This window comes from Myotis daubentonii, chromosome 19, assembly GCF_963259705.1.
Source record: "Myotis daubentonii chromosome 19, mMyoDau2.1, whole genome shotgun sequence".
Lineage (NCBI taxonomy): Eukaryota > Metazoa > Chordata > Mammalia > Chiroptera > Vespertilionidae > Myotis > Myotis daubentonii.
Genome location: NC_081858.1, coordinates 5,752,201 through 5,764,507, shown reverse-complemented (window position 1 = coordinate 5,764,507; position 12,307 = coordinate 5,752,201). Strand labels below are relative to the sequence as shown.

The 12,307-nt window shown below is 43.0% G+C and overlaps 1 protein-coding gene across 8 annotated transcripts in view; it reads right to left on the bottom strand.

The window, feature by feature from the left end:
• The window catches only part of CIT (citron rho-interacting serine/threonine kinase), a 170,716-nt gene that overhangs the window by 46,178 nt on the left and 112,231 nt on the right, over positions 1-12,307 (bottom strand). For all 8 annotated transcript variants that reach the window (XM_059676599.1, XM_059676601.1, XM_059676602.1 and 5 more), the window contains 2 exons: positions 9,018-9,215; positions 1,830-1,883 (listed from right to left, as the gene is read on the bottom strand). In XM_059676599.1, the coding sequence (XP_059532582.1) occupies positions 1,830-1,883; positions 9,018-9,215 (252 nt within the window). The remainder of the gene's footprint in view (positions 1-1,829; positions 1,884-9,017; positions 9,216-12,307) is intronic.

Genomic DNA, 12,307 nt, shown 5'->3' with positions numbered 1-12,307 from the left:
CTTCAAAATTCATCAGGGGATTGCATGCCAGTTACACCTCAATAAAAGTATTAAAAATTTTATTTTAATCTTTATGCCAAAAGACTAAAAATGAAGAAAGGAAACCTGCAGATGAAGGATTACTGATGTACACACTGAAAATATATCCAAGTTTTATTTTAGGAAAATATAGTAATCTAAAAATATCACAGCCATAAAAAGACCTATATTTTATTCAGTGATCATTTGAGCATGTACGTAATGTAAGCAAATAACTCTTGTGTAAAATAACAAACCAAGACAAAAAGAAACTAAAAAAGAGGACAGGCCCAGATGCGTCTATTCTTTGACGAAGGGAGGGAGAATGGAGGAAATCAGCAGACATTTCTAAGGTGGGTCCACCCTGGTCCAGCCATCGGCACCAGAAAATAACCAAGAGCGATCTGCCAGGTGCCTACTAGAGTCAAACTAAAGGCACGTCGCGTGACCTAGCTATTCCACTCTTGGGTATATATATGCTCATCAGAAATAAGTGCTTATAGCCACCAAAGGGCGTGGACAAGAATGTTCTCTAACAGCTTTACCCACAGCAAAAACAACACAAATTTCCACCCGCAGGAGAATGGGTAAACTCACTTCAGTTCTAGTCATATACTGGATACACCACACCATAATGAAAAAGAACAAATTTTAGACAGATACAACATGGATGAACCACACAGACAACTTAAGTAAAAAAAAAAAAAAATTTTAAATGCTAAACTCAAAAGACCTTCATTTAAATGAAGCTCAAAAATAGGCAAAATTGATCTATGATATCAGAGATCAGAATAGTGGTTACCCTTGGGGAAAAGGATGCTGATGAGAATATGAGGGAGCCTTCTGGGGGCTGAAAACGCTCTGTATCTTAATCTATGTTGTGGCTACGTAGATTGTCTATACATGTAAAACTGTTATACACTTTATATTCTTTTCTGTATGCATTTTATACCTAAACTAAAGGGGAAAGCATCAGGATCTAATGCCCCACTATTGGTAAGGAGGAAAGAAAGTTCATAAGAAAATAAAACACGTATGGGGGCGGGGAGGGGGTGCGCATTCTGGAAATTCACAGATGCGAACAATGCAAATGGAGACAAGCTCACCTAGGACTGACTAGGAGGTAATAGCAATGAAAGGACCAAGGGAAAGGCAGGGGACCATGGGTAAGAAAACATCCCTCTCTTCTGAAAGAGGCCTATTTCAGGCCTTCCTTTTCAGCAAAAATAGACTTTGCATTGCCACTGACCGACCCTATTACATAATCTGTGAATGATGCTTATCTGTGCATAGGATTTATTTTTCTCAATATAAACATCTTCCAGAGTCCTAGATTTTAAATTTGCATGGAAGGAAGCCAGATTTTACCTGTTAGGAAGTTAAAATTTCAAGATGTTTCCTCTGCAGAGGCAGCAGCTTACAGAAGACTCTTCGCACACATAACTGCCCCTGCATAATCTCTGGACTGAGCTAGCGTGGGCATCTTCCACACTGGAGACGGAGGGGCAGCTGCTCCGGACTTTTGTGGCAGCGACTGAAACCTATTAGTGCTTGTGCAGTGAGAATTACTTGGACCACTCCAGCTATCCTCCCTCCAGCATGAAGAACGGCTTTAAATGTTTAAAACAGGCAGACACCCGAGAAACTGAAGTGATCTGGGGCTCAGAAACGCCAAATCGGTTTGACAGCATTAACTGCTTCGAGCTGAGAGTCTGTATCAAAAATTAGTCACTGACATCACGAAGAGATGTTCTCTTTTTCGTCTTGGATTTAATGTTATGCTATTTTAATCATCTTTGGTTAATACTCACAGTACAGCTGTTACGAAGGGCATCAAATTTGCGCTGGATTTCATCTCTATGTGCCTAAAAGGTAAGAAGTTGATTATAAATTTTCCATAGGGAGGAATACAATTGTACACACTACGGGTCAAATAAAGAGAACAGCAATTGCCTAGAAAGCCAAGAATGTTGATGCAGCAGCTTCAGCATCTGTTTTTCAAAGGATTAAGTCATCCCCAACATCAGAAACAAAAGTTACAGGAACACATGATGCTGCGTTAATAACAATTAACTATTTTTTTAATTTTAATTTATTTTTCAATTACAGTTGACATACAACAATGAACTACTCAGACCACACATGCCTACCCTTTACAAATATATTTGAACATTCACATTAATGCCTAGGGATGAGTGGACAAAAAAAACTAATAAAGGGTGAAGTCTTTACTCTCCTTCATTTGCTTGGTCCCCGGCCTTAACCTTTCCCTCTTCTCGCTTCTTGACCCTCCCCAACCAAGCCTATTCCCAAGAGAGACAAAAACACACAGACACACATACAGGACAACAGCCAGGACAAAGTAGGAACTTTTTTTTTTTTTAATCAAAAGCTGCTGAGACTCAGAAACCCCATAGTGATCTTGAAATAAATAGAGAGGCAGAACTGCTTCGTTCAGTTGACAAGGATTTTTTGAGTGCATACTACATGCTAGACACTGTGATAAGAGAGAGCGTGTAGGGCTGACAACTTCATTCTGGTGAGGGGAGCTAGAACATAAATAAGTGCATGATTACGAAGTGTGGCAAATGCTATAAAGGAAACAGAAAAAAGGGGAGCCAGGGGGTTAGGAAGGAACTCACTTAGATGGGTGGTCACAGAGGCTTCCCTGAAGAGGTGACATTTAAACCGAAACCTGTTGGGTGAGGAGGATCCAGCCACTCAAAGAACAGGAAAAGGCAAAGAGAACAGTGTGTGCCAAAACCCTGAGGCAAGAAGGGTTTAGTGCACCTGATGAACAAAAAAAGACCCGAGTGGCTACAGCAGAGTTTTTTCAACTTCAAGCTGTACTCCAATGGTGAGCATAAGTGGGATTTTCTGGTTTGTTTTAACCAATGAAATGGAACAAAACAGGACAGAATATAAAAAACATCACATGGTACCTTTTCTACAACAGTAAGCCCTGTTGTAGAAAATTTGTCTGAGATAGCATAATTCATCCAATTTAAGTTGCTATCAAGTTGTAAGGCTATCACAATTTTATGTAATATTTAAAAAGAGAAAGTACTATCAACTAAACCAAGACATGTTTATATATATACACTAGAGGTCCGGTGCACGAAATTCGTGTACTTGGGGGTAAGGGGGTCCCTCAGCCCGGCCTGTGCCCTCTCGCAGTCTAGGAGCCCTCAGGGGATGTTCAACTGATGGCTTAGGCTCGCTCCCCACAGGAGTGCACTGGCTCAGGGCTTCTGGCTGAGCTGTGCTCCCCTTGGGAGCTAACTGACCACCAGGGGGCAGCTCCTGCATTTGGTGTCTGCTCCTGGTGGTCAGTGCGTGTCATAGCGACTGGTCATTCTGCCGTTCGGTCGATTTGCATATTAGCCTTTTATTATATAGGATGATTATATAATCATATAAAAGCTATGATTGTAAGATGCAATCCCGATTTTTGGTACCTTAATTTCAGTGAAACACACTATTACAATACAAGGTAAAATGTATTCTTCGGTGGGTTGTAGCCAAATGATTTTTGAAAACCACCTGGCTCAAGCACAGACAAGGAAAATGTGGTTTAAGATGATGGTAGAGAGGCAGGCAGGGACCAAGAATCTTTTCTTTTTTTAAATATATATTTTTTATTGATTTTTACAGAGAGGAAGGGAGAGGGATAGAGAGTTAGAAACATTGATGAGAGAGAAACATCGATTCAGCTGCCTCCTGCACACTCCCTGCTGGGAATGTGGCCACAACCAAGGTATATGCCCTTGACCTGAATCGAACCTGGGACCCTTCAGTCTGCAGGCCGACGCTCCATCCACTGAGCCAAATCGGTCAGGGCAGGACCAAGAATCTTGAAGGCCGCCAGAACCGGTTTGGCTCAGTGGATAGAGCGTCAGCCTGTGGACTCAAGGGTCCCAGGTTCGATTCCGGTCAAGGGGATGTACCTTAGTTGCGGGCACATCCCCAGTGGGGGGCGTGCAGGAGGCGGCTGATTGATGTTTCTCTCTCATCGATGTTTCTAACTCTCTATCCCTCTCCCTTCCTCTCTGTAGAAAATCAATAGAACATATTAAAAAAAAAAAAAAAAGAATCTTGAAGGCCCAGAAAAGTGTTTGAATTTCATTCAAATTGCAATTAATTGAAAGCCAATGATGTTTTAAGAAGCAGACTTACATGGTATGATTGTCATTGTGTGGACGCCACAGGAAGGATAGATCAAAATAGGACAAAGGTAGAAAGGAGCAGGGAAACCACTGTCATTCAAGGAAGAGAGGATGGTGGCAAAGACAAAGAAAAGTGAATGGAACTGCTACCTCTTTTGGAAGCACATGTAATAAGACCTGCTCATGAACATGGGGGCAAAGGGAAAGGAGGAGTCAAATCCTTACAGCTTTTTGATTTGAGAGCTAAAGTGGATTATGGCATTGTTTGCTTTGCTCAGAAAGCCCAAAGGCAAAAGTAGTCCTTCTCTTAAATTTAAAAAAAAAAAAAGGAAAGGAAAGGAATTAGCCCTGGCCAGTGCTCAGTGGTTAGAGCACCAGCCCTCAGACTGGAGGGTCGTGGGTTCAAATCCCGGTCAAAGCATGTACCTAGGTTCAGGCTCGATCCCTGACAGGTACCAATAGATGTGTAAGAATACTGTTTATCCAAAGTAGGAACGTAGCTCTCTACACTGCTGTTGAAGTCTCATCTGTGAGCAAGCAGAGTCTGGCCCCAAAGACCATCCAATCCTCGAGTGCATTTCATGACCACCGAGGACTCTTCCTAAAAGGAGAATAAGGCCCACAGATTAATAAACTCTAGAGCAAGAGTGAGCAACTTTTTTCTTTAAAGGACCAGACAGTAAATATTTTTGGCTTCGAGGGCCATTCAGTCACTGTCAAAAATACTCAACTCTGCCCTCATGACACAAGAGCAGCCATACTCAATATGTAAAAAAATGGGCGTGGCTATGTGTCAATAAAACTTTATTGACAGAAAACAGGAGGCAGACTAAATCTGACTCACTGATTATAGCTTGCCTAACCCTGCTCTAAATGACTATTTGGTATGAAATCTCTCAAAGACAGCAACAAGAAGCTGAGGGTAGAGTTAATTCCTTCAAAGCCTAAACAATGATCCCTGGCCTAGACTTAGGGATAGATGACCTATTCCACCTTCTTACTAATAGCAAAGTTTCTCATCCCACACCATTAAAAACTTGTTTAACTGCCCCCCACTTGTAGTTTGAAATGTCAATCACTAATACTGTTTCATTTTCTTTGAAATTTTCCATCACCGAGACCCTTGGATCATTTTGACACATCAAATGGCAATCCTCTTTGAGGATATAATGTAATGAATTACCATCGTTATGGCTTTTGATTTATTATTGACTATGAACTATAGAGCCAAAATGTAGAACCAATCCTGTTGTGACTGCTAGAAATACTATAAGAAATTTAATAATTATTGGGCTGATCTGGGTTAAAAAAATGTCAAGAAACATGTTTTATGTTTTTTTGAAATAAGTTATAAACCAACTATACAAAAAAGCAAAAGGTCGCATAATAGTATATATAAGGATAGTGAAATACATAAGACAAGGTAAAATGTATTTGGATTCTCTCAATGAAATAACTGAGTGTTAATAAGATATTAGGTATTACAGGGAATAGGTATTCTTAAAAATTATTGAGGACCCCAAAGAGCTTTTGTTGATGTGGGTTACATCTATCTATATTTATATTAGAAATTAAAACTGAGATCTTTTTCAAATATTTGTATTTTATTTCTTTTTAAATAATAATAACATTGCTTTTGTACCATCAGTGTGTTAACCCAATAAAAATGCAAATGACATCTTAGTATTACTGTGAAAATAATCTGACCTTGGGGACCATCAGGCATCCACAGACCTACTTTGAGAACCACTGAACTAGGGGTTAGGTGGCAATAAGGTAGAATGGACAGGCTGCAGCCTGCAGAACAGAGAGCCACTCTCTTTAAAGAGTATGTCTTCATTAATTTTAAGGACAGTTACAAGAAGAAGAAAGAAAAGAGAATTATAACACAGCCTTGTGAGAGAAAATACCCGCAGAGCTCAGGAAAGGAAACCAGTATTTAGATGTCTGACCACCTTCTGGGATCCATGGTCATAATTCTAGAACACTCAGGCTTCCACCCCTTTCTCTGTGAAGGCAGGCACTAAGCAAGACTTGTCACCTTATATGCCCCAATTTCACATCTTGGCTATCACACTGACAGCTTATTAATTAATACAGGGTTTGATATTTATTGGGGGGTGGGGGGTAGAAGAAATGAGAAAGTGCATTGACTAATGATTTTAACTAATCACAGGGAACGACTTTGGAATCTCATAATCACAGAATGCTGGGACGATTCCTCTCATTACTGTCTCTGGCTTTAGACTCTTGGCCAAATCAATAAAAGCACGTGAGGGAAGGGACACGAACCATGTTGGTGGGCCCTGCGGGTGTACGCGGGGCTCACACCACACCTCTACCCCACGGCACCATTCAGACACCATGTCACACATCGGTGTGCTCTAAAGTGTACGGACTCCGATTCTCTCCCTTCCAGGACAGGATTACATGGAGTCTTAAATCTCAAGTCCAGGCAGAAAATGCTCCCCCACCAATAAGCATGGCAGTATCTTGAAAGTATGGATTTTTGCTTAAATTTGACTCGCCTGTTGGTCTCTACCTTGATTTAATCTCAGCTAGTAAATTTCAATGCGAATGCAATTGACAGGATGGGTAAAGCGAGAGTGAGGAAAAAGAAAGCAGAAGACCCACACTGGCTTCCCAGTGGCCCCTGCCAAGCTCCTTCAATGCCCATCTTCAACTTAACTGCGGCGATCCATCTAATTTGGTCCAGAAGCGGAGGCCAAATGGGGTAACTACTCCTTCCCAGGCGAGGAGATGGAGGCCTCTTTGAAATAAGCAATAATAGCCCATTTAACTATTCCTTTTATTGATAAAACAGCCTGCTGTGAAGCTGACAAGCCTCCTGGGAGATCATTTTAGATCTGGCTGATTTAATTTGATTGATGCTTACGCTGGGTCTGAACCTGGGCCTCAAACAATGAGAGAGAGGGGATCAGAGTACAGCATTTTTGACCATTTTCTCTTTCTCTTGGAAAATACATTCTTCAGACAAAATTCAACAAAGCCATTCAGGCAACAACCACATGAGGCCCATAACCAGGTTTACAGGACATAATCAAAAGGAGGGGAGAGGGAAAACCCACAGCCTCAAAACTGAATGGAAGCAAACTGGCATGGAGCTGGGTTCCTGCGTGAGGGGCTTACAAACAGCTGTCTGACCAAGGCAGCTTTCTGCCAGAACTTTAAGAAGCCCTGTTTTCCATGGCATCTTCATCTGCGAGACTGGTAGAGCCCTAGTTTCTAGACCTAGGAAAGCTGTTTTTCTTTTTTTCTAAGATGCTCTGAGGCAGTGATCTCATCTGACTAAATTAAGTCGTGACTTGCTGCTGTGCTAGGCTCCCAGCAGCCATTAGACACAGCATATTCCAACCAGCAGCAAGCAGGATTTAGAGACTAATTTCCCCACAGATAAACAGCAGTGACACGCGCTCTATTTTATACCCTCCTCCTTCCAAAGGGAAGAAGATGCATGGCCACCGCCCTCCCTCCCAATTCCAGCTGAGCAGAAAAATAAATGTCTCCCTCCTCCATGTAAAAGGATTTGAGGAATTACAGGCCAATCCCCCAGGGAGAAAAGGCTAAAGACACAGCCCTAGGCACACAGTGAGGACTCATTGAGTATGGATTAAATTACTGAGTTCTCTTCCTTTCAGAGCTTGGGTATTCATACAGGGGCAAAATATGAACATACAATGCATTAAATATAATTTTTGGTTAGACTTTTAAGTGTCTCCTTTAGCAGCCAAGAAGAGCTATCTGGCTGTCTTCCTCCCCATCCACCCAACTCCAGAAAGTGTATAAGCCTTATTTGCATTCACTCTTATATATTCATTTCATTCTTACCTCCATTTTTCCCTTTTATAGTCTTATTTACTCTTTGCCTTTTCTTTCTTATTTACCCTGTTTCACTGTTTTGTATCTTTCTAAATTGCTTTCAGTACATTTTGAAACAAGGCCAAGTATAAAGAGATATCATGACTACTTTTTTCCAAACAAATATTGGGGGCATGTGTCATCAACAGTGTTTAATAAGTGTTCTCATAGAGACATGGAAATTCAGATTTTAGTCAGTATCTGAACTTGACATTAAGTCCTGGAAAATCTAGGAATCGCAAGTACCTTCTACATCTGTTACTATGTTAGCCCCAGAATCCTAGAAGTCCCCGTGTCCCAGGCTGGTCCATAGGACCCTGGCACTGTCAACTCATGTTCCCAACTGGGTTGAGATAATGGCTTCTCCAAACACAACAAAGGGAGAATAACTTCTAAGAAGGAAACTAGTTTAAAATATATACCAGATCATACCAAATGCATACATAAGACATAAAGCAGAATCTACAAATTAAAAAAAGAACGTAAATAAGGTTAACCAAAACAAATATAGAAATATGGTACTGTTAAGATTATTATTTTTTTTAATGATTATTGAAAATCAAAGTAGAAGATCCAAGCAAAAAGACTTTGGCTAAAACTGAAATTCCAAATATAACTGAAATTCAGATGAATACACCTGAAATGAATATAATATTGAATGTCAACTGTAATTGAAAAAAATAAAAGAAAAAATAAGGATGATTTTTTTTTAAGGGAAGATAAATAAAGGAAGACCTTTTCCAGATGCTAAGGAAAGCTCAGATATTACCAAATGATCTAAAACACTAATTCCAATGAAGGAGAAGCCTATGTAAGCCAATGTAATGCCCATTCAACATCTCAAGAGATCGCTGTTTTCTCTTTCGAAATGTCTAAGAGTGAGCAGACACCTTAGCACCACACTCATCCTCGCTGCGGCCTTCAGCACTGCAGGGGCCGCTTCCCCAGGCCTACCGTGAGCGCCTGGATCTCCTCTTCTGCTTCCGCAGTCGTCTCTTCTAGCTCCGTCTTGGCCTGGCGGAGCTGGCTCTCCAGGGCCGCCCGGGCAGCCTGCAGGGCTGTCAGCTGGGCCTCGCGCTCCTGCAGGGAGAGCTGCAGCTCCGTGAGCTGGCGCTTTAGCTCCAGCTTCTGCTCCTCGTGCTCGAGGCTGACCTGAGACACAGAGAGAAATGCCCAGTTGACCTTAACTATCAAGGAAGCCAGGATGTGACCTGCTGTTCAATGTGTATCTTAAACTTGGTCATGGAATCAAATTCTTCAGCACTCAACTGAGGGGGAAATTTAAATTGAACAGGTCTGACTTCTATGAGTCTTGAAAATCAACAGGAGTCAGAAAATGTGAGAGGATGTCATACAAACCATTCCTTATTTACAAATATTCAAATGCTTGGGAAGGTTTCCAAAGGAAAACCATGCAACGATCTCCTCCAGGGGACATTATAACAAGAGCTCTTACTAGAAAAGCATTTAAAAGCAATGATAGAAGTAACATCATATTAGTAAGAGGAACACCTTCGTAATTAGAATACAAACGGAACAACAGGCTGAATTCCGTGTATTTTAAATATTCTTGCTCGGATTTGTTCCCATTAGGTAACCAGTAACAATATCACATCACGAATATTCTTCCATCGGCCCATCTAGCCATCTATCTACTCAACATTTCATTCATTCATATAAGAAAACTTTACTCAGTAACCTCTGTGTAAAAAGGAAAATGGAGATGAAAGACAGGATCTGCCTTCAACTTGAGAAGAAAAATGAAAACCAACCATTATCTTGTGTTTGGTCATGTGCAAGGGTCAGGACATGCAGGGGTGTAATGGGAACACAGCGGAGGGCAGAGGTGGTAACTGCATCTGTGTACTGAAGAATACAGGAAGCCAACAAGCAGCTCAGAAAAGAAAGAAAATTCCAAGCAGGGGCAGCAAGGCACCCAGAGGCATGGAGATGAGAAAGACTGTGGCGCATCTATTGACCTAACGAGCACGGACAAGGCTGAACCGAGAACCAGACTCTGTCAGACACCGATGACCAAGCAAATAACAGACGCTCACTGCCCTCAGAGAGCTCACTCTCCAATGGGACTGCCAAGAGGCACACAGGGTGATGAGTTAAACACAGGAAGCTGTGGGGACCCAGAAGGGACATCAGATCCAGCTCCGGAGGACAGGAGAAGGCTCCCCAGAAAAGATGACACTGGAGTCCCAAAGGCCATTCGGGTGAAGAGAAGAAAGGCTTACGAAAGCTTTAGCCGAGAGAACCAAGAGAACTCAGTGGTTGCTTCGAGGCGGGGCAGGGAACCAAGGACAGAGGGGAGTCCAAGGGGAATCTGTGTTTCTGCAGGTGAATTACACGAGGGAAACCATTGGCCAGGACAGGGCACATGAGAGGAAAGCCAGTCTGAGGAGAAAGATAAGAAATTCAGTCTTCGCCTATTGAACTCGAGCAACAGGGAGACAGCGAAATGGAGGGGTCTAACGTCTGCTGGGATGATGCTCAGAAACCGGAGGGAGGGCTCGGGTGGGCAGTCAGGGGCAGCTGAAGCCAAGGCTGTGATCTCTCTGTGAGGTTGAGAATGATGACGATGCTGCAACGACGACATGACAGCAGCAAACGTACTCGCAGGAGCCAGGCACTGTGTTAACTCCTTTCATCTTCATAACTACGATGACCTCTGTTCTGCCGATTAGCAAACTGTGGCATTGAGATCAAGGAACTGGACAAATGTCACACAGCTAAACAAGGGCCGGGCTGGTTCGAACCCGGGAAGTGTAGCTCCGCCACTTACTGGTGGCCTTAATAAAGGGCCAGCACTCCGCTAGCAGCCTGGAAACTCCCCTGCCACCTGGGAAAACCGTGAGACGCAGCTGACAGCGGAGGAGCGGAGGCGGGTGAGCAGGATGCTGAACACGGACAGGAGAACCCAGGAGCCCTGCACAGTCAGGACGCCACACACTTTGCTAGCGAAGAGCTAACGCTGCACACACTGGGCGGGCGCAGGCCCTTCAAGGTGAGTCAAGCCGAGGCTGAGGCCTCTGACCCCGTCTCAATAGCATCAGGCAGCAGGGAGGGTGGACCTGCCTTGTTATATTTAAAGTTCCAGAACTCCCAGAGAGCATACAGCTCCAAGCCTCTCAGCAGCATTCTAAATTTCTACCACCATCCTTGGGGGACTAGCTGTATTAATTTAAGAACAAAGCAACACACTTCCCAGAGGCATTTTAATTGCCCAGATGAGCTATACAGCCTCAGGGCAGAAGAGGTAAGAGAGACATTTGTGGAAAAGAAAGGCAGGCCATCCAGCCAATGTTCCCAAGCTCAAAGAAGTCTCTCTGAGTTATTTAGGGGGGAGTGGTGTTAAACTTACTGAGGAGTAAAAATATCGCCTGCATGATAAAAGTTAAACCATCACCTAAGGCTTTCAGATGACCTAGAAAGATGGTTCTCAAACTCCACAAACAAGAATTTCCTGGGGCATCTGTTAAAAATGCAAACCTCTACTCTGCACCCTCTCCAACCCCAACCCCATTCCAACAGGTTGAGGGAGGAAGCGGGCCAGGAATCTGCATTTTGACATACCAAGTGGTCCTAATGGAGGGTCCACACTTTGACAACTCCTGTCCTTTGGAGTGCTGGCCTCATTACAACACTCCAGTGTAAACTAAGACGTGCCTAAGCATGGGTATTCCCCAGACCTCTGCCAGCTTAGCAGGCTTTTCCTTGAGAGTTACCATCTGCTCTTTGAAGAATTCCATCACCAATATTTGAGCACAGTGTCTCCACTCCCAGCCCAATGTCCCACTTCCAACAACCATTCTGCTGAACGGCAGGCCTGTCTCTGCAGGTGCCAGGTTACCCTGCCCACTAGGCTGACAGCCCCAAGATCAGGGACTGGGTCTGTCTTGTCAGAGATTATATCAGGCTACTAACTGGCACACAGCGGGCATTTAATAAACACAGCATGGGTGAGTACCTGAACGTAATTTCATCACTTCAATCAATCTCAACATGTTTACAACCAAGTATGTTGTATTTTCCTCCTCAAAACCTGGCTGTCCTTCCCAGCTTCCTTATACCTCTGAAGAGAACCACCTTCTATCCAACAAACCTGCCGTTTGGTTGGATCTGCCCCTGTCATTAAGCCATGCTAGAGAGCCAATGCTGTGCTAAACTCTGTGCATGAGCTGGGTCATGTGACCCTTGCTAAATCGAGATAAGGAGGAATCACTCTGCCTCCATCT